This window comes from Equus przewalskii, chromosome 13 (genome assembly GCF_037783145.1).
Source record: "Equus przewalskii isolate Varuska chromosome 13, EquPr2, whole genome shotgun sequence".
NCBI classification, from domain to species: Eukaryota; Metazoa; Chordata; class Mammalia; order Perissodactyla; family Equidae; genus Equus; species Equus przewalskii.
This window is the reverse complement of record NC_091843.1, coordinates 35,045,638-35,069,058: the sequence shown is the minus strand read 5'-3', so window position 1 is coordinate 35,069,058 and position 23,421 is coordinate 35,045,638. Positions and strand designations below refer to the sequence as shown.

General features: G+C 42.5%; 1 protein-coding gene across 1 annotated transcript in view; it reads left to right on the top strand.

Annotated features, from left to right (window-relative positions):
* LOC103563329 (protocadherin alpha-9) overlaps positions 1-23,421 on the top strand; it is a 130,189-nt gene that overhangs the window by 82,962 nt on the left and 23,806 nt on the right. The window contains exons 3-4 of the mRNA XM_070571745.1: positions 17,013-17,071; positions 19,889-19,977. Coding sequence (XP_070427846.1) covers positions 17,013-17,071; positions 19,889-19,977 — 148 coding nt within the window. The remainder of the gene's footprint in view (positions 1-17,012; positions 17,072-19,888; positions 19,978-23,421) is intronic.

Genomic DNA, 23,421 nt, shown 5'->3' with positions numbered 1-23,421 from the left:
TTGTTTCTCAGAACTAAAAATTTAGAGGCTCTCTCCCTAAAAGCTAAAGCATTCCCTCTGAAGGGAAGGGAATATGAAAAAATTTCAGCAGTCATGTTATATGAAAAGTCTTTTTTATCTCCCCATCCACTGGATGCAATACCTGTAAAGAATGCTATATCATATTGGAAAGTATTTTCTTTCTGTAGATGCATAAAGATCAGAAGTCCTGTTCCTTTATAACAAGATGGAATTCCCCCCTCCATTTGTAATACTTTATTTGAATAATAATAAGAACAAAATTAAGCAATAAAAAGAACAAAAATAAAAAGACCTATAAATGTTCTCACTCCTCAAAAGGTTTTCTCCTACCCATTCTGTACATATTCTTGGTTGTTCCTACCTAGGATGTGAAGAAAGGAAGAGAGATGTTTTGCTCAATACATATAATTTCAGATAGACTCTTTCAGAATTTAAACACAATTCCAATGTGATCTCTTAATTCATTTTGGAATAAGAAGATCCTAATGATCTAACAGTAGAATCAAATCAATTAAGACTTGAAAAATGGTTGCTTTTTAAAAATGTAAGAAGATGTACACTCATTCAATGCTTCAACATTTCCAATGACGGGAAAGTCACTAGCTCACAAAGCAGCATATTCAATTTGTAAATTTCCATCCACACATTCATTATATATGTATGGAGCCACACTCTGTTTAGAATGAACAGTCTAACAACAACAAGACTTAAAGTGGAGAGATCAGTTAGGAGGTTAGGAGGCCTTCTCATTAGTAGGTGAGAAATGATGAAGTCTAAACTAAGTCAGCACCAAGAGAGGAAAATGGAATAACAAATTTAAAACATATTTAGAAAACAGAACAACTAGATTTAATGACTAACTCCAGTCCAGATTCAAGGAGAGAGGATTAGTTTCCACCTCTCAAATAAGTGGAGTAGAAAAGAATTATAGCCAACTTGAATCTGTCACACCCACCTTAAGATGGAATTTTTTTAACTACCTTGGACGACACTAAACATTGAGATGTTCGTTTGTCTCTGTTTTTAAATTATTTATCATGTGCTCAGTTTGTGGAACAACATAAATATACAACTGAAAAATGAAAATTAGATCCTTCCGTATTCGGCAGATACTCTCATAACGGTCAACCCAAAGCCTGATCAAACGAATGAGCATGTCCCCTTGCCCTGTGGCCAAAATATGCCAGATTATTTGGTTTCCCAAAGCAAAATGATTTGTAATGATGCTAATAATAGAGAAAGGAAAATTTATGTGAATTAAGAGAGTTCACTGAGTGCCAGTATTTTTTTTATAGGCTTAATTCAGTTGTATTGTGATTGGTTTTGCTCCTGTGCCCAATGGCCTCGTGATAGATGCATTTTACAAATACAATTATGGGGTGCTATTTCAAGGTTCTTGTCTGGCACGGGGGAAAACAAGTGCCATGTCTTATCATGGCACTTGTCTTATCATGGCGCTTTTCTTGTTATTTATAAGCAAAAAATACCTTTATTTTATAATTTGTAATTATAATACAAAGTAAAAAGAGTGATAACATAATACTTTGGGGAAGAGCCTTTCTTAGAGTCCAGCAACTTTATTAGTAGGATTCAGTTCTCCTAGTTTGAAATAGTTTGTATGTCAAATTTTAAAGGGAGAAATCTGTAGTAAAATCATTGCAGGCTCTTGAGCCCTCTCTCTCTATTAGACATGGTCTGTCTATATACAACAAAGGGGATGTGCCTGAATTGTAGTAGTTCTTCTTGAATTTGCTAAAAAAGGATCTGAAGAAAATGAAAGAATCATCACTTATGTATTGAGAGCCTATAAGGTTTCCTACATTGTGAAGAATATACAGAAATATAAGACATGGCTTCTGTTTGCAGGTTGCTTATAAATAGGGTAAAGAAATAATAGCACAACTACAAGGACCTGCAGCTAGAATGAGTATACAACTATGTTCTCGGGGGACATTGGGGAGAAGAAGGGGGAAAAAAAGAAGATTGGCAACAGGTGTTAGCTCAGGTGCCAATCTTTAAGAAAAAAAGAAAGAATATTAAAGCATTTGGATGAATTAGAGGTGACACATGTCAGCATTCAGAGATACCTGGTAGACTGTGAAAGAGAAAAAAAGGCCATTATGCTTATAATAGACAATGTTTCATGGATTAGTTGGGTTTAAAGCTGGACCTTGAAACATATATAAGATTTGGAAATGGGGAGAGAAAAGAAGAAGCTATTTCTATTTGAGAGAATTGGACAAGTAAAGTTGTAAATTTAGTTCTGTTCAAAAAACATTAAGTACGTCTGTGCCAAACTCTATATTGGGTGCTGGAGATTACAGCATTTTTGGGAACTCTTCTGCACTCTGTTGCTAAAGTATTTTCATGTATCCTAAAAAGGTGAATCTCTTGTGAAGAAACAAATCCCTTGAAGGAATTCTCATGACAGAAATCTCTTTTCCTTGGTGATATAGAAAGGGACTAGTTTTTGTTCTCAGAATACAGGATGAGCTCTAGAAATAGTTGGGAAAGCTTAACTTTGCTGCTCACTCATCTTCTCCGTCATCACTGACTTCCTGTATGGCCTATGCCAGGTGCTTATCTGTGTTTGATACCTGAAGGGCCATGCTATATAGAGACTGTCAACTAAGGTGTTATCTGATCATAATAAATTGTTGCATTTTAATAAAAATAATAGTAATAATGTACTTGTCAGTCACTATGCAAACTGCTTTATATACATCACCTCATGTAATCATAACAACCTTATGAACTTTACTTATTATTGTCTTCCCTAATTAAAATGAGTCTAATCTGAAGCTTAGATTAAGTAACATGTCCAAGGCCATACAGTTGGTCGTTGGCAAGGGTGTGACTGACTCCATAGTCTGTGTTCCTAATCACTGTGCTATTCTGCTTTTTAGTAGCGGGTTCTTGAAGGCCCAAGGGAAGGAATGCATAAACGGCACAGCTGAGGCATCAGCATTAGTATTTGTGACAGAGCATTAGCCAGCAGTCTAAGCAATCCCATTCCACCAGCTAGTGAGGTTGGCCAGAGGCTAAGTACAGTAGTGTGAGAAACAACAGTAGTGCCAAACATGGAGTATAACGTTTTTAGCACAACGTCTTTGAAAAAGGTGGCTGATTTGCGTTGGTTGCCTGTTTGCCTTCTCAGTCATTGAGGGAGTAAATACCAGTTGAAGCTTATGATCCCGACACATCAAAATGGACAACCTGGCAGGTGTCCTTGCTGAAAGATGATGAGATTGCTAAAAGACAAGCCCTGGTTTTCCTCCGGGGATGTGACATTTGGGGGCTTCCATTAAAAACATCACCAAGCCTCTGTCACTTTAATCTCTTCCTTAAGTGCCTGTGATCTTTTCAGGGGCACAAGTCCATGCATGGTCAATACCCAGTGGCCAGGTTTCGGAGCTGTGGGCAGAGGTGGCAGTGACTGTGAGGGCCTGGGAGAAGATGAGGGAAGGAAAGGTCACTCTTCCTGACAACTTATAACTTGATTCCACTTTTAAGCCATTTATTTTCAGAAATAAGTAATGGGTGAAGACATAGGCCAGGCCTACAATTTGTGCACTTGAGAGTTTAAGGCTTTCTGAGATCAAATTACCACAGCAGAGACAGAGTTACTGTAGGAATATTCTGGGAGGAAGCAGACAGAGAGGGAGAAGCCAGAGACCTAAGAAAGGAGACAGGAATAGAATGTGATGGAAATTGCTTCCCACTCTGCACCCTTGAGGGAACAAAGAGGACAAACAAGAAGCAGCAGTGATAGGAGGAAGCTGGGAGCTTCTCTAGATAAAATTAGTTAGGTTATGGAGGGTTGTCAGCGAGTGTACTTGGTGGGTAGAAGGGATGTGCTAGTTCAGGCCTTTGAAATCTGGGTGTCAGGATCATTGCCTTGGCCTCTTCAACTATCCCGTCAAGGAGGGAAGCATGCCAAATGCCAGGTCTCATTCTGGCTGCGTTCCAGTCCATAGCTAGAAAATGACCCACAGAGGAAGATCTAGGAGTGAGAGGATGCTGGGAGATGAGGAAAAGAAAGGACATTTTAATGAATGCTTCTTGCATGTGGGGCAATGGATTTTAAACTCCTCTGGAAGAGATGAGAGGGCCTACGGAGAGTGGATGTTCAGAACAGAGAAGCAGAGGCAATGACACAGCACAGAAAGCCTTGCTCTGATCATTCTGCCTCCTTCACTGAAGAGACCTGGTTGTCCTTCTGTTGCGTCTGCAGCAATACAAGGGGGACTCCTAGGGGAACTGAGGCCCATAGGTGTAAGGGAGCCTTATATTTATGGAAGAAGAGCTGCAGCTATTGAAATTGCTGTGTATTGTAAGATAAATGCGTCTCCCACATTTTGCTTAATAACAGCAGACTTTTCACTGCAAAGCATTAATGGAGTTGGAATTCCCGCCAGGCTTGGGAGATCAAGAGTAACTCTCTTGATGTAACGGTTTTGCAGGCTCTGGAAGACATTGTCATCCATTAAAGAAAAATTTTAAAATCAGTCCTGAAAGAACAAAGAAAATGTCTTGGGTGATAAATAAAAAAGATTTGAAGTAAAATAAGGAAAACCTTGAGGGGAGAATCTCTTTCGAATTCTACCAGATTCTCCCCACTATAATCAAAAGGGGTCAAATAAGAGCTTAGCTTGCAGCTTCATGGAGCCAATTTTTTAAAGAGAGAATTTTAAAACCTGAAATATTGGTTATCTGCAAAGGCATACAACGAAAGTAAGGGCCACATGGATAGGAGCAGAATTGAGTGTTTGGATCCCAGGATGCTAGTTTTAGGCTTGCTGCACGAAAGAGGACAGCGCTTGCCATCCCCCTGCCTTTGCCCTAGGAGTTGAACACTTTCTGCAGTACTTAGGAGTATTCCAGGGAAAACATGAGGGACAGGTAAATAGTCCCCATCATCAGTAACCCCAGAGCGCCTCCCTGGCGTTCGTCTCCTTTGAACGTGGAGCCGCCGCCCATGTACCCATACTTAGCTAAGGCCCTCAGTTTATTTTGCTGAATTGCGCTTGGAAATCTTTTCCTGGGGAGCTAATAGTCCGAGTCCTAGAGATTTAACTGCTTTTCCTAGAATAATCTCCTTACAAGACCCGTTAAGCAGCCTAGGGACCGCGGAGACTGGATGAAAATGACGGTGGGGGCAGGGAGAAAGGGAGTGGCCGTGTTTCCGCGGTCTGCTGGGATTCGGCAGGTCCAGGGAGAAGGAGCCGGGGCTGGAGCGGTTGGAGCGGCTGATCAGTCCAGGTCGCGGTCCGCCACCTCGGTGTGGAATCGGGGCCGGACTTGCTGAGCACTCCTCCCCCTCCCCTTCTGCTTCCTTCTCCCTCCCCCTGGAGCAGCAGCAGCGGCGGCGGCGGCGGCGGCGGCGGCGCGGCAGGAAGCGAAGCCAGGCTGAGCGACTCCGAGGCGAGCGGAGGAGCTGAGATATGGGGAGTCGGCGGGGGCGGCGGGGCCAGGAGCCCCACGGAGGGCCTGCGAGGGGAGCGGCCCCCGGCGTTTGCTAGCGCGTGAGCCGTGGGGGAGCAGGCGCAGGGCGGCACGAGCGGAGGCAGAGGCGGGGCCCGGGCGTGGAGCGCGGCCGGGGAAGCTGCTGCCTCCGGCCCTGCCCGGCTGCCTCCGCCGCGGCCGGTGGCTATGGAGCTGGCGGGCAGCAGACCTGGGGCGACAGAGCATTCGCGACTCCGGCTGCCCATGTCCTGGCTGCTGCCGCTGCCTCTCCTGCTGCTACTGCTGCTGCCAGGCCCAGCGACCTCCCAGCTGCGATACTCGGTGCCGGAGGAGCAGGCACCCGGAGCGCTTGTGGGCAACGTGGCTAGCGCGCTGGGACTGGAGCTGCGGCGCTTGGGGCCGGGCTGCCTGCGCATCAACCATCTGGGTGCGCCCAGCCCGCGCTACCTGGAGCTGGACCTGACAAGTGGAGCGCTCTTCGTCAACGAGCGCATTGACCGGGAGGCGCTGTGTGAGCAGCGGCCTCGCTGCCTGCTCAGCTTGGAAGTGCTGGCGCACAGCCCCGTGGCGGTGAGCGCCGTTGAGGTGGAGGTATTGGACATCAACGACAACTCGCCGCGCTTCCCGCGGCCGGACTACCAGCTTCAGGTAAGCGAATCGGTGGCACCTGGAGCGCGCTTTCATATAGAGAGCGCGCAGGACCCCGACGTGGGCGCCAACTCGGTGCAGACCTACGAGCTCAGCCCCAGCGAGCACTTCGAGCTGGACCTTAAACCCCTGCAGGAGAACAGTAAGGTGCTGGAGCTGGTGCTGCGTAAGGGCCTAGACCGCGAGCAGGCAGTCTTGCACCACCTGGTTCTCACAGCTGTGGACGGGGGCAGCCCAGCCCGCTCGGGCACAGCACAGATCTCTGTGCGTGTCCTGGACACTAACGACAATTCTCCCACCTTCGACCAGTCCACTTACCGCGTCCAGCTGCGGGAAGACGCGCCCCCAGGCACATTGGTAGTGAAGCTGAATGCGTCAGACCCGGATGAGGGCTCCAATGGCGAGCTCAGGTACTCCTTAAGTAGCTACACGTCGGACCGGGAGAGGCAGCTCTTCAGCATCGACGCCAGGACGGGGGAAGTGCGGGTAAGTGGAGCGCTGGATTATGAGGAGGCCTCTTCCTACCAGATCTATGTGCAGGCGACTGACCGGGGTCCAGTGCCCATGGTGGGTCACTGCAAGGTGCTGGTGGACATCGTGGATGTGAATGATAATGCACCAGAGGTGGTGCTCACGGACCTGTATAGCCCAGTGCCTGAGGATGCTGCACCTAACACCGTCGTGGCCCTTCTCAGCGTCAATGACCAAGACTCAGGCCTCAACCGGAAAGTGAGTCTGGGCCTGGAGGCCACAATGCCTTTCCGACTGAATGGCTTTGGAAACTCCTACACACTGGTGGTGAATGGCCCCTTGGACAGGGAACGAGTGGCTGCCTACAACATCACAGTGACAGCCACTGATGGAGGAATACCACAGCTCACATCCCAGCGGACACTGCGGGTTGAGATCTCTGACATCAATGACAATCCACCAAGTTTCCAGAAGGACTCCTACTCCATCTACATCCAGGAGAACAATTTGCCAGGGGTGTTGCTCTGCTCTGTGCAAGCCACAGACCCGGATGAAAAGGAGAATGCAGAGGTGACCTACTCCCTCCTGGAGAGGGAGATTCAAGGGCTACCAGTCACCTCTTATGTCTCCATTAACAGTGCTAGTGGCAGCCTTTATGCTGTCAACTCCTTTGACTATGAGAAGTTTCGGGAGTTCTTTGTGACTGTGGAGGCCCAGGACAAGGGGAGCCCACCACTGAGCAGCACTGTGACCGCCAATGTGTATATAGTGGACGTGAATGACCATGCCCCTCACATCCTGTATCCTACCTCAACCAATTCGTCAGCAGCCATTGAGATGGTGCCTCGGACTGCCCCTGCTGGCTACCTGGTCACCAAAGTCATAGCCATGGACTCAGACTCTGGGCAAAATGCTTGGCTCTTTTACCATCTGGCCCAGTCTTCTGACCTGGACCTCTTCAAAGTGGAGCTCCACACAGGAGAAATTAGGACTACCAGGAAGATGGGAGACGAGAGTGGCACCACTTTCAACCTGACTGTGGTGGTCCGAGACAACGGAGAGCCATCACTGTCAGCCTCTGTGGCCATTACAATAGCTGTGGTGGACAGAGTCTCCAAAATCCTCCCTGATACTCAGAGACATGTTAGGAGTCCTCGGACATACTCTGAAATTACACTTTATCTAATAATAGCGTTAAGCACAGTGTCTTTTATATTTCTTTTAACAATCATTGTTTTGAGCATCATCAAGTGCTACCACTACACTGCATATGGCACTGCGTGCTGTGGAGGCTTCTGTGGAGTGAGGGAGCGCTCCCCTGCAGAACTGTACAAACAGGCCAATAACAATATCGATGCCAGGCTACCGCATGGCCTCAAAGTGCAGCCTCACTTCATTGAAGTGCGAGGGAATGGCTCCCTCACTAAGACCTACTGCTACAAGGCCTGTCTGACAGCAGGCTCAGGGAGTGACACTTTCATGTTTTACAACACAGGGGCCCAGACAGGACCGGGGCCTGGGGGAGCCCAAGCAGCAGCCGGTGACAGCAGGCACCTCACAGGCCAAAGTGGGCCGAGTGCCGGGAACCTGATTATTCTCAAAAACGAGGCTGTTTCTCAAAATGAGGTGAGGTAGCAGTCAAGGAGTCTTCAACAAAGTCATGCATTTTTCACATATCCCTCCCCCATATCATGTGATGGCTTTATCGAGTTACTAACAGTGACAGAGGTTATCTGGTAAACTGAGTATATATATGTAGTATGTGATTTGATTATAATTTACTGTTTCCTCTCTAGAAAAATAGCACCAGAGAATTGGTTTTACTTTTCATCTTATTTTCAGATATATAAAGCCTTGACCATAAAATTGTTTGAGAAATGAGGATTGGTCTTAAATGTTTGATGTTAAAGCACAGCTCTGTGGAGAAATAGAACAGGCTTGAGAATGAGATGATGCTGTAGGGAGTAATGTTATGAGATTCAAAGAGAAATGGCCTCTGTCCTATTATCTGCAGGGAAAGTTCTCATTTGAAATCCTGTAGAAGTGTTGTTTTTTACAAAGCTCTGGGACCTTTAGAGGCCGTGGTGATCACCTCTGTATACTGTTCCTGTTTATACCTTGGACTGTCTATGGTGAAAATTATCCAGTTAATATTTCCAGAAATTGCACTGAACTAGTGCAGTAGGATCTTCTGGAAATTCATGTCGGAGGTGATCAAGCCATAGAATGTGGACCTCACCCTGAAGCCAAAGTTTGCTTTGGTTGTTTGATGTGCTAACTGTTCTGTAGAGGTTGTCAGAGGAAATGGTTGATGGTAAGGCAGAGAGACCAAGAACCAATTTGTCTGGTTGGCCAGGGAGATATTAGAATGAGTGGAGTAGGGACGTGGGGTGCTGGTGAAGGTCAGGACCAGCTGGGAGTGGGGAGAAAGAAAAGAGGAAAAGAACTCTCCCATTAGTCACCTTTCTTGGCATAGAATTCATTGTAAGAGGATTTCCCTACGTTTAACTTGAATGCCATCTATAATCTTCTGATTTCCTATTGGCAGTACCTAAGGTTTTGATGAGGTGTGAAGTAGCCTCTTCAAGCCCCTCATGTCTTTAAGTTAAATGACAATACTCTGACATGTTCCAAAGCACACCGTCATTATTTGGATCTAAAAGCTGGTTGCAAAAGCCTTGGAAAATGGGTGGCTTACTGTACATGAAAGACAGGTGTTAGTGAGTACACTGATTTTAAGTTTTAGGTAGACATAAGAACAGCTTGCTCATTATTATGAAGAATGTATGCAAATTATTGACAGGGCATGATGTGTAGATGTGTTTGTGTCCATGTGCGTGCTTGAAATAGTAGGGATTTGCTTTGTGATATTTTAAACTTGGATTTCAGAAGCCAAAATTTTGTTCCATAAATAGCAGTGAATTGTTATCACCCCAAACAACTATTTTGTAGCTAGGACTTGTGCAGCTACTACAAAATGAGTTAGTAATATTTGTCCCTCCTGTATTTTTTTCTGATGTATTTTCATTGACATATTGCTGTCTTTTTATTAATGTCTGTATTTTCACATTCTAAATTCATACTAATCTTAAAGTAGTATATAAGCACAGAGAAAACAGATGGCTTGGGGGGAGAATTTCCCATCCACCTTGTAGGTAGGTTTATCAGAACAGCCTGATGTTAGTCAGTGCTGAGCAGCCACAGGAGGCAGATTGCAGATTAAGAAAAACAGGGAAAAATCAAGGAGTTTCCAGAATTCTTTAGAGGATAGCTTTTGGAAGCATATAAAAGGCCTTAGCTTTAAATAAGGATGCTGTAGACATTTGCTTAATTTCCTGTGCAGCCCTTTTGGGCCTGGGGTGGGCTGCAGGGTGAAGAGGAACCAAGAGCAGGCCTGGCTGGGCTCAGTTTTGCCCCCAGCTGTGAACCGGAAGCTCCCAGGAATGACATTCTTACCCTCCCTCTCCTTGTTCAAAGCTGGGGGCAATTTGATACATGAACTTATTTCTGTCTTACGCTGACCTGCCTGTTATTATGTACTTTGGTACACAAACCTTTAATCTAGGGAGAAAATTATGTCAGAAAAGTGCTTACTCCTGTGAGATTTTGCCACGAGAGTGCATGATTTTAATAAAGGCAAATTTCTGCAGACACTTTTGGAAATCCAGTGAAGAGTTCTAAAATCTACTGCGCCTGAAATTAGTGCAGTTATAGGGAGAGAGTGAGTCATGTTGTCATAGCGTGGCAAAATGGGAACAAAATCACTCAACTCTGAAAGTCACTGCTTGATCAACCTGTTCAATTTCATGTTAGGCTTTCTCTTTTCCGTGCCCTGTTACTGCAGGTGCAGGAGGGTCCTGGGGTGCAATTAATGCCATGTGCCGACATTGAAGTTAGATGGGGATTGGAAAGGATGAGTAAGGGAATTTGCACTCACTGACCACCCTGCTATATAACAATGTTTTGCTTTGCATTATATGTATGGTTTCATTATTCGTAAGTCATACATTAAACAAACATTTATCCAATCTCTAGCATATGAGGAAACAAGCTCAGAGAGGTTAAGTAGCATACACAGTCACAATCACTTAAAAGTGGTACTTTAAGTCATGCCTCTCTGACTCCAAAAACTGTGCTTTTTGAAATAGTTTTGAGTAAACAGAAATCCAAGTGTTTATACTCCTTTTGATTTGGGATACTCAGGCATTTAGGCTACCACTGGCTCACCTAGTAATACAAATGAACTGCTTTGGAAAAAGAGTCATTCCTTCCATAGAAGTAGGTCACAAATGGATCAGTGAGTAAATATATTTTTATTTGTTTTACTATTGGCAAAGCCTGTTAAGATCTTTTATCTCTGTTCTTTCTCTGATTTCTCTCTTGTTGCTTTTAAACATCAGCCTTTAACACCAGACTCTAATCTTTTGCTGGAGTGAGCTTATTTCACAAGCCACTCGTGTAGTGAGGTTTTTCAAGTAACTTTTGGCAATGGGGCAGAATTTCTATTTGGAGACTTCTGAAAACCTGTTATTGAATGTAGGTAGTACCCTCTTCAGAATCTCCAAGAAAAGGAACCAAATGTTAAGGTGGATTCTGTGCATTTATGGTCCTGTGACTGCTAGTGACTCACTTTGAGTGCTCTGGGCAGATTTGTCCAACTGTGGCAGTGGGACCAGTTGGCATAAGATGTGGAAGTCACAAAAGAGTAGCAGAAAAGAGTTGTTGGCGTCACTTTCACTTATTTTAAAGCAATTTGTAGTTACCAAATCTTCAGTTATTTCTGCCATTGAGCGTACATATTCACCCTAATTCCAGATATAGTGACCTGAAAGGGTTAGCCTTTCTTTCAGTGGCACCTGATTTATTCCCCCAGGACTGACTTTTCTATCTGGTGACTGTCCTGAACCAGAATTTACGCTTAGTGTAAAGTGGCATGGTGGTGAATTTATAAAAACTGCACCATGGTCAGAATAGGCAAGGAAATTGTATCTGAGAACTTCCATTCCAGTGTTTCATCCTCTGATGGTCACATCCACATCCTCTGAGTGGGTGGGGCTGTTTTGTTTTACCATTTCCATGTTGGTTATGGGGCTGTTCTTCTGAGAAGAGATTTGTCTTCTTTTGTCTGATAATATAATAATTTCTTCAAATTACCTCCTTCCTCCCTTCTTCTGCAGATCTGCTGAGCCAGATGGAATAATGGCTAAGCTCTTCTCTGTCCCTTTATCTTGCACATATTCTGACTGATGAAGAAATCTATTTATTATAGTTTGAATGTCATTGGTCTACCCTTTCCTCTGACCCAGGAGTGAGCGTCACATGGGCATCTGGTCTAACTCAGAATGCTCTGCAGGGACTCAGCCTGGCATATTATAAATTGTCTGTTGGCATGCTGTCTGCTTGCCAGAAGAGCAGAATCAGTTCTGGATACTTGCCTTGGTTGGCCACCAATTTTTGCTCTCAATGAGAGGTCAGGATGATGTCAGTTTGCAAATGTTTGAGGAAAAATTGCCATCGCCACGTCCAGAAGTTTAGCTGAATTTAGTGGGGGTTTATGGGTGTCTTTCAATGTGACTTGTGTAGGACTTCACCTGGCCCAGTCTGCCCATGCATATTATAGTATGAATATAAATTTAGCTTATTCACCTGATATTTTGAGCATTATAATCTACAATCATGATTTCAAAAATCAAAGGTCAAGAGGATTCCTTGGCAGTGTTTTAAATCTGCTAGCCTAAAAATTATACTTTTTTTCTTTCAAGAATTTGAACTTGACACATGCAGAGAAATATCTGACATTGCAAAGTTGAAGAGAAAGGATAGTTCCTTGGCACATAAGTGACATCAGTTCTTTTCTGGCCTTGCAGGGTCAGAAGTCTGGGCTCCAGGAAGTTAAACTGTGAGGGAGAGTAACTGCTCTGCTAGTGGGCTGTGCACTCAGAATTAAGCAAACCTAGCATTTACTGTTGTACTGGCGCCCGTTAGGTATATTTTAAAGTTATGTTTATTTTATTTTTTTGCTCTGTGGATTAGAGTTGTAAATGACTGTTTTCAAAGGCAAATATTCACCTAGAATTCTCATTTTCATCACCTTTTCATTTTGCTTTACTGGAAGACTAATATGGAACTTAACAATGATTACTTTCAATGTTGTATTCTTTCTTGTCTTAGTGACCAACAGTTTATGTATTCATTTTCTATTGCTTTGTAACAAATCACCACAAATTAGTGGTTAAAAAAAGACTCATTTATCACCTTACAGTCCTGCCTGCTGCGACTAGGTTCTCTGCTCGGGTCTTCACAAGGCTGAAATTAACACGTCACTGGGCGGAGTTCTCTTCTGGAGGGCCTGGGGAAGAATCTGCTTTCACTTTCATTCAAGTTGTTGGCAGAATCCAGTTGCTTGAGGGCTGAGCTCCCCATTTTCTTACTTACTGTTGGCAGGAGGTCACACTCAGCTCCTGCAGGTTGCTCTCAGGTCCTTGGCCCAGGGCCCCCTCCATCTTCAGAGCTTTTTCTCTCACATGGATTCCCTCTCATACTTCAGATCTCTCTGATTTCTGTCTCTGATGTCAGATTTAAAGGGTTTATGTGATTAGGTCATTCCAACTCAGATGACCTCCCTTTTTTTGAAGCCAACTGTGCCATGTAACCTAACCTAACCACAGAGTAAGATCCATCATATTCACAATCTTGGAGATTATGCAGGACATGTACACCAGGGTATGGAGGTCTTAGGGGCCATCTTAGGATTCTGCCTATCACAGTTTATATCAATGATCACAAAATATCACTGTGAGAAATCTGCAGTGTATACGTCCTTAATAGAGTCCTATTAGGAAGGAAAAGGAGATGCCACATGTAGTCTCATGTCTTGGAAGGCCATTTATTGCTAGCTTCAACATGGATTTCCATGATAAGAAGATAACATATTATTTCCTGAGGAGTCCTATAAGTTATGACATAGTGTATTTTTTAACCTATTTTATTTTAAATTTTTTTTGGAAGAGGTGATTCACCCTTCTGTGGCTCAAATATTCTATGGTATAAATAATTAATACCATTACAGGGTAAATTAAATCTTTGTTATAATTTTGATAGAAAATTAAATATATTCTTCTTCTTCAATAATACTACATCGCCCATATGAACTACCTAATTCAGTTTTTCCACATCGTGAGTTTTTGTGCCTATTAATTTACTAAAGGACTAAGCTTTAAAACAATGAACATACTGGGGGTTTTCACCAAAGAAATTCAGCATGGTCCTGGGATGTACCATCCAAGTGTTAGAGAACTGAGCAATCACAGTTAGTTCAAGGCCTTGATATATCTCCACTGTGTGGGGTATATCAGTAGTCAACATTTCAACTTGAATTTTTCCAAGTTTAATCAAGTTTGGATGAAACCTATGTACATTTTATTACTTTTAATTTTGTATTATGTTATTTTTATTAATTTTTGTGTGTATGTGAGGAAGATTGGCCCTGAGCTAACATCTGTTGCCAATCTTCCTCTTTTTTTTTTTTCTCCCCAAAGCCCCAGTACACAGTCGTATATCCTAGTTGTAGGTCATTCTGGTTCTTCCATGTAGGATGCCACCACAGCATGGCTTGATGAGCAATGTGTAGGGCCACGCCCAAGATCTGAACCTTGGGCCACCTAAGTGGAACGTGTGAACTTAACCACTCAGCCATGGGGCTGGCCCCTTGTATCATTTTAAAATAAATCAATATCTTGGAAACCCAAAAGTTAAAAAAGAGAAAGAAAAATATATGTCATTCCATGTAAATTTATTTAAAACACAGATTTCCACGCTAGGAAGACCTAAACATGTCTATCAGCCAAACCCAACAATCAGGTAAGTGATTTAGTCTCTCTACAGCTCAGATTTCTCATTTTGTAAATTTACGTGCAGTAATGTTGCCCTTGCAAGATAATGTATTTATTTATTTTTAAAGATTTTATTTTTCCTTTTTCTCCCCAAAGCCCGCTGGTACATAGTTGTATATTTTTCTTAGTTGTGGGTCCTTCTAGTTGTGGCATGTGGGATGCCACCTCAGCATGGCCTGATGAGCAGTGCCACGTCCACGCCCAGGAATCGAATTGGCAAAACCCTAGGCCGCCAAAGTGGAGCGCACAAACCTAACCACTCGGCCACAGGGCTGGCCCCAGATAGTGTATTTATTCAAAAACATTTTAAAAGTTTAAGAACCTGAACCCTGCTAGGCTCTGAAGACATAGCTATGTATTATGAATATCTGAGGATGTTTATATGTTTTATGAACAACACAGGTATAATCCCTTTTATAGAATTTACAATCTGAAAAAGAAGTGTTAAAGTAAATGCAATAATATATATAAAGTGCTCATCTCATTGCCTAGTATTGTGGGAATACTTAAAACATTAATTACTTTCTTCCTTACCTTTTCCCTACCTGATCTTGCTGCCATAAGACATCTCATGACCATGATTCTGGCAAATGAATCTGAGAAGGATCTTGTTGCTGACGGGCTGTTATAGAAAATAGCAGCTTGACAAATTAAATGTCATTGAGGAAGTGAGATTGTATAACAAACTGAGTTTCCTGGTCATTCCTGCTAGAACTGTGCCTTTCAGCAAAATTAGGTTGGTGATTTCATTCCAAAGATGAAGTTGCAGCAATTTTCATCATGAATGTTACCCAATCATAGAAAAATTGGCAACATTTACTCAACAGATGTCAAAGTCTTTCTTGAGGGAAGGTTCTCACAGCTGACAAGCTGATGCTAGTGCTGCTGATGGTAAAGGGGAGAGATGGTGATGATATGATTAATAAAAAGTATTTCAGTCATATTTTCAGATTTACAAAGTGATTTGCAAATATTTTCTCTTTTGTTCCTTCTAACAGCCATGGTAGAAAATGGGAATCCCTTTATTTCATCTGTAGATAGTTTTATGCTACTTTATATGGAACATCCATAGCATTTTGTGAGATTGAAAACCAAGAATGAAGCAGCTTGCATGTTCATATCTTGCCAGCAGAGTGGAAGGGACTAAAGAGGGCAGTTAGTGTATGGGGACATTTGAGGTATAGTATCCCAGAGATGTAGCTATTTCTGGGCCTTGACTTTGGCTGACTCTCTGCATACTATCTAGCCATCCCAAAGTCTGTCTGGAAGTTGAGATGCTGATCACTACTTCCCTAGGTGTTGTGAAGAAGTGTGTTTATGAAATACTGTGCATCCATTGAATACACTGTAAGAATGACAGGAACAAGAACTATTGACATTTTGAAATAGTTTAGTGGTATTACTATTGCTTTGTGTATACCAAATATGATAATTATAATCCAGGGAAAAATATAGAGTATAACCTCCATCTCCTCATCTTTCCACTCAAATAGACCTCAGTATTCAGTCCCAGGGCCACTTTAATCTCTGCCCATGAAAACACATCAAGAGGAACGTCTATCCCAGGTTTTTAATAAAAAATTTTTTGCTAATAGATACAAGATAGTGATGGTGATTGATTTTGTCCCCAGTGATTCCTGAGGAGCTTCCAGTCAGCACATAATTCCCAGACCGTCTTTAGCTGACTGTACTTTCCTCTTTGTCCCCTCCGCTTTGAACTGACAGTTTGTAGACAGAGGGCAACAGATCTTCCCAATCCACAGGCGGTGCCAAGTGAATCAGGTTCTTCTTGGGTTTCAGCTACTCCCTGTTCAACAATCAGAGCTTAGTGAACGGCAATTGAGTGAGGAGGCAGAGCACTCAGAGGAGCAGGGAACAAGCATACTTCTCTGAAAAGGATTATGTAGCAAAACAAGGTCAAACCCTGCAGTGGTTTGTTTTCCTCTCTCTAGTATTCCTCTTCAATCAGCAGAAGAGGCAGTTATCAGTTGCTGGCGTTAAGACTAGGCACATCCATCCTTGGTCAAACATGCTGCAGTCTGCAGAGCCAGCAGCAGATTGCAGTCCTCTGCAGTCCAGCCAGACCAGCAGAACGTGTGTAGTTGTGTGCCCTGTTATAGCTAGAACACCAAATTGGGGATGTTCCCTTAATGGGGCATTTGAGGGCAGAAATAATGAAAGCTTTTGCTGTTTCAAAACAGACTGCCCATCCCCTAGTGCTGCTTTAAGAACGCAGACCTGTGTGGGGCAAGGCTAATCCAAAACCGGTCCTCACTGCATCATTAAATCTGGTTTTCCATGATATTCAGTCTGCGCGAGGACCCTGATAAGATAATTTCATTTTCTCCTGAAGTGCTGTATAGATGGCTATCATCTTAGAGTTGCACATGAAATGGATTCTTCAAACCCTTTTTAGATGCATGGAATATTTAAGAAACGACTAATCAGTTAACATCAGCACTGGGAGATCATTGTTTTGCCATATTAACAAAAACTCTCTTTGTGATTTTGCAGCCACGACAGCCCAATCCTGACTGGCGTTACTCTGCCTCCCTGAGAGCAGGAATGCACAGGTACGTATTTCCCTCCTTCTTTCACTCAGAAGTACCTTTAGCTTTGTGTGGCTCAGATGAACTATGTCTCCACAGGCAGGAAGCAGCTGTCAAGACTAAGAAGCTTTAGTTGCTTTGCCAGGGGAATGCCATTATTTTTTTTCTCTGTGTCTGTTCCTTGAAACATTGGAAGTGCTCAGTGCCAAATCTTATCAAGTGCTAGCAAATAAGAATCTCGCATAAGATCACAGAGACAGGCTACCATGTACTTTCATCAAAATTTCTATAAGGAAGCAATTCCAACTTCCTTTATCCCTTCTCCACCTAAACTTTCTGTCACTCCCTTAAAAATTGTAATTAATACTGATGCTTTTGAACTTGAGTACATTGTGTAATGTATATGTACATGTTGTCTACCTTGGTTTTTTATCACACGTTAACTGTTATATCCTATCAACCACTATAATTGGTTGTGATTCTTGTTGGTGTTCATCCCTGTTGAGTTAGAGTCTTCTTATCTTCTCCATCTCGCAGCTCTCGTATTGCCATCAATGGCATGGGCTCCTCAGAGGTTGAGCCATATGTAGGGCCTTTATTAAATATCTGGAGACCAAATCTAGCTTACTGTAGATTCGCCTAGAGTAATAGCATTAATCTAAGACTCAGATTAAATATATTTTTCCTTTCTCCACTTTGTCTCTTTGACAGTAATTGATGAACTACCATGATTCCCAGAGCTGATCTAGTATCCCTGCCATGGGGCCAAATAAAAGATTCGTGATTTGTGAGTGTCTTTGGAAACCAAATGAGGGGGCCAAAAAACTAACGATCACTACTACCAAAAGGGTTTGGTTTTAAAGAAGAAATAAACTCCAAACCAAAGCCCGTCAGAACATCTGGGCGACTCTTAAGCAGATCTTCACCAAACCTAGAGCAATTTCTCAGGAGACGGCTTACAAAATATGTGTTGAGTTAATGAAAAATTAGCTCTAGCCCATGAAAAATGCATTAAATTAAAATAAGTTAATATTCTCAAGCACTGCATTACAAATTGAGCAGACATCATTATAATGGGTGCTATTTCGGAATGAGAAGCAGTCAGTGAAGGGCTGAAGATTGGTCGTTGGCTTGGTGAGATGTCACTTTAGAACCTGGCCAGAAACACTCACGCAGCTGCGAGAATACTAGGTTTCAGAAGGATTCTTCATATTTCTTAGAGACCAGCTTGTGCTTTTGCCTGCATCTGAGCTATTATGGTGGAGCCACACAATGGGAAAAAGCATGGTGTACAATACCAGCTCCTTCTCTCCCGATTGAATTGGTGCTCTACTGAAAAGTACCAAAGCTATGAGGTGCACCTTAAAAACTACATTTAAAATAAAGTACTAAAACATATCACTTCCTTATCTCATTTTCAAATGGGAAAAAAAAAGCCAAATGTGCTCCTATTCAGGTTTCAGTTAAGATATTATAAGATTTAAGTAGGATAAGAAGTGAAATAAAAATTGAAGCTAAATCTAATTTATTCTTCACAATGTAGTTCACTGAACATATATTAGAGTTGTGAACTTAAATAATCCTCATTTTTTTCACACACGTGCTTGGCTTCTTGGCCTTTCCAGTCTCAGACACCATGTAACTGTTCCTTTAAAATTCTGCTTTGAGCTGAGCTGGTTGCAGGGTAGTACTGTCTTCAGAATGAATCTGATTGAACCTGTATAATTTGCTGGCAGGATCCAGGAACACCTGAAGGATATCAATATTTGGAAAAAAGAGAAAATTCTAGGGTGTAGATAAATGAAGGGAAGGTAAGCAATAGGGTGCAGCTTAATGAGTGGATTTCCTCTAGACATGTCATTTGAAGTAAAAAAGTAAGAGAATATTGAACTCATAGATGGCCTCCCCCGACAATAGTTCGTGTTTTCCTGTTCTCTTGCCTCACGTAACCACTTCAGATGGTATAAGATATTTTTAGTAACTTAATTTGCAAGATAAACCAGTTTAAAAGTGCCTTCTAATTTTGATGAGGGTTTTCTTGGATGATATTTACTCTTGGGGTCCCATTTGTTTCTTCCTTTATCAACTCATCCAACAAATATCTGAGGGTCTAATATGTGCCGGCATTAGAAATGCATAAATGAATATGATGTTCTCCCCACCCTTGAACGGTTTATGTTCTATCTCTGCTTCCTCTAAGGGTCTCCCAGTCCCTGTCTCCCTCCCTGCAATATTTCATGCTGAGTTAATCTCTTCTGAACTGGGATCCGTGAGTAGTGTAATAGGCTTCCTCTAGTCCCAGGAAATGTAGGGCGGGTCATCTATGAGTAAAAGGTACAGAAAGAGTAAAACAGAAAATAAGGTTAAGAATTAATTGGGTAGCCAAACTGGAATAATGCTGCAGTTATCAGCAAATAATTTTCGTGTGTTTTCCTCTTTGCTCTAAAAAACCTAGAAACAGGAGAACCAGCAAGAGGGGATTGGGGCTTTTCAGAACAGACTCTTCTAATCTGCTTCAGCATTAAGATGTTAAAATGGCATTAGCCCCTTGATGGGATTCCTGTTAGATTTAGTGAACATCACGTGGCATTAATGAAAACCAAAGTTGCCATAAAGATAAAACATGTTTATTGTCTGAATGGTATAGCAGGCAGTAAGTCAGCAATGCTTTTGCAGTTTATGCAAGGTGACTACTCAGCAGTAATTGCTTCAGTTCAAGCGTGAGTAGATTGTGTTAGCTGCAGCCCAGCCTCCAGAGATATAAGCACTTTCTGAGGGTGGAAGGAGATCTGGAAAGGCATTTGTGATCTAACCATTATTTGGGTCTATGTGTTTACTCAGCTCTGTGCACCTGGAGGAGGCTGGCATTCTACGGGCTGGTCCGGGAGGGCCTGATCAGCAGTGGCCAACAGTATCCAGTGCAACACCAGGTAAAGACCCAGGGTCTCTCCTTTCTTGCTTGTGTTCTGGAAAGCCATCAGATGACCTGTTTTTGTAAAAGCAGAAATGTTAATGGCTCTCTTTTCATTTCAATGGCTTTCTTCTTTTCCTTACATGCATACCTTCCTTACATACATGATTATTTTGATTTTCTACTTAATGTCCTTCAGGAGTTGAAAACAGATAACATAAGGGGGTGTGTATGTGTGTGTGTAACATTCTTTTATAAAATAACCAGATACCTTTCAAATGCTTAAGCCAACCAAGCTACACAGAGAAGGTCTGGTGGCCTCATGCAGAGAGATGACACTGTTAGCAAAGATCTTTTGGTTGAAGACAATGAAAACCCGCTCAAAGTTGTAAGCAAAAGGGAGCTAGATAAGTAGGTAGGTAGGTAGGTAGGTAGATGGATGGATGGATGGAATGGAGCTTCTCATGGTGGTGGAAAGTTATCAGAACCAAGGTACCACTCTCTTTGACTTCAAGTTAAAGTCAGATCTGCTTCTTTCTGCACGTCTACATCATTCTGCAGACTGACTTTTACTGCCTTGATATGCACATTGCCAAACATGACCACCTCCCAGTTTCTTAGTTCAGATGATAAATGGAGACCAATTCCTAATTTAAACTTTCAGGAAAGAGAATCCGCCAGGTTAGATTGAGAACCCATTGGCTTGGTGAGCAAAGAAAAATTGCTAAAACTCATAGTTTTTTCAGTTTCTTTATTCTTGACCAGTCACTAAAGCAGTGTTGTATAATAAAAATATGGCTTTGGAGGCCCATCCCTGTGGCAGTTTTCAGAAAGGAGGGATTATGGAGACTACAAATAGTGTCTACCATAATCCTCTATTAATAGAACATCATGATGATGATAATAGTTACTAATTATTGAGCCATAATATATCCAGACACTGTGCCAAGCACATTACATGCATGATCTCACTTATCCCTCATGACAATCTTGCAAGGAATTTATTATATCCACTTTACATATGAGAAACTGGAGACACAGAGAGGATAAGAAACATACCCAAGTTCACATAGGATGTAAGTGGCAGAGGTAGAGTTCAAACACAAGTGTGTCTAGCTCCAAATCCAAGTGTACCCATTGCTTTATATTCATAGCATGGCTGGTTGCAAGAAGCCATCCAAATTCAAATATGTACATACATACATAACAGATGACATAGGTGTGTATGTAAAAAGTTCTTTCCAAAAATAATCAGGTAGCTTTCAAATGATTAAGCTATCTAAGTAACATGTGCAGATAAGGGCCCATTTTTGCTGGCAACTCTAGGGGTTTTCTTTGATTCTAATCAACCAGCATTTGCTATTTATGAATATTGCATAATTCAACTAAAAGTCACATTTTTCAAAAAAGCAAATGCACAAGTTAAAGTAATTCACTAAAGAGCTAATATTACCAGATGGTAAGGGGAAGAACATAAAATAATTCATTGACAAATCAGCAGTGATGGAGTGAAGAAGTGATGGAGGAGGAAGTGGTTTTAGACTACCAAATAGTGCAGAATGAGGAGGCATCTGGAAAGGTGAGAACTACTCAATCAAAGCAGCCACATGAAATCATGCCCCGCTATCCTGCCCTCATTTCAGGGTTTTTCTTGTTCTCATAGAAGCTCTGTGAGTCAGTGTAGTGAGCCAAGAACTAACTTTGAATATATTCTCCCTTTTCACTGATGATGCTGATTGGTGTTTATTTCTAGGCAAAGACAAAATAGGAACTGTCTACTGATTATTTCATCTGCCTCTGGGCCTCTGAAGCTCTCTCCTTCAGATTCAAAAGAATGTTAGGAAGGAGTCCCCATTTCTCCCCTTCCCTACCACCCCAGCATCTCTTGTCTAAGCCCTTCTATCCAGGACCACGCCTGGCTGCTGACTCATGCATCAGAGTCCTCATGGACTGAGCTGGACAGAGGTTACATCTTCCGTTTACTCCATGGGTGACCTAAGCATACTTTTCAACATACCTCTGCACCATGAGATGCTCCTCTGCCTTCTGCTCTGTCCTTTTGATACTTTTAAGGTATTATGACTCAAAATATGTTATATACTATTTGGAGGGAATATGGCATAAAGATTAAGATTATAATTTGGAGTCAGATCTGACTTGAATTCCAATTCCAAACTTTTTTGCTGGGTGAGCAGAAGCAAATTGCTTATATTCATGTTTTCTTAATTGCCCCATCTATAAACTGAGTATAATAATAACACCTATCTTACCGAGTCGCCATAATAACTAAAGAAGAAAGAAAGAGCTGAATATAGTGCTTGACATATAATGCTAATAAATGTCTAATCTTCTTCTTTTTTTTCTGGGATACTTTTGTGCAGTCTATGATTGATTTGGCTGATAACCTGCTGACCAGAAGTCAGTGGTTCTCATTTCTAGACCGAGATACAGACCCTCTAAGGTTGTCTGGATCATCCTGACATCTATACGGTCCAGTAACCCTCAGCTGCCCTCCTGAAGATGGAATGAGGAAGATTTATTAGTTCCGTCCAAAGAAAAAGAAAATGCTTCAAAAAAGTTGGTTGTTTCCAGTTGCAAGTGGAGCCTGGCTTTCACTGATTCTCATGCCCTTAGTGCATCATGACAAAGGCACAGTTGCTTCCAAAAGGCTTCCTCCTGGTGCTTGAGTCTCTTACACTTGTGTCTGAGACCCTCTTGTGAACTAGCACCTTCCCACACCAGCACCCACGACGGCTGCAGCCGTGGGCACAAAGGGAGAGAGGCTGGCTGTGCACTGATCCTCATGCACGTGTGTGCTTGCAGTTGTTTTTCCTCCATTGATGAATTCTTTTGCTTTGTCACTAAACTGTTCATTTACTTTCACTGTGTGCAAAAGCCTAGAATAAGACGGCACGCTCTGAAGGGATCAGTGGGGACATCACCAGATGATGCAGGATAAACAAGTCAGGCATTAAATCAGTTAATCCTGATTTCTGGCCCCTTTTTCCAGCCTTGCCTCTGTCTTAGCAGATCTGGGCCACGCGCTTCGTAATTCCTTAGCAGCTTCTCGTGAGACTGAGCAGAGAAAGAAAATGAGCGAAATAGGAAGTGCCCAACCGACGGTTACAGCTGCTTCTTCAGATGGAGGAAGGTGTTTGTTGGGAGGGGCGTTAAAGGGCCAGTCTTTCACATTTACAACTCTAACTTTCTCAGTGTGGATGCTCTGAAGAGATTTTAATGAGTGCCCTCTTGTGACCAGTTCCTAGAGGAAATCCCGAGAGGTTATAAAAAGACTGCCCCTGCCTTCTAAAGATCTGGTCCTGCTCGAGGGCACCAGGCTGCTTGGCTGTCTTCTGTGGGGTCTTCCTCTTTCTACATTTCATGGGATTTCAGGACTTACCTAAGGCAACAGTAAATTATTTTTGAAATGGGAGATATTCACCGTTTTCAAAAAGGCTCAGGG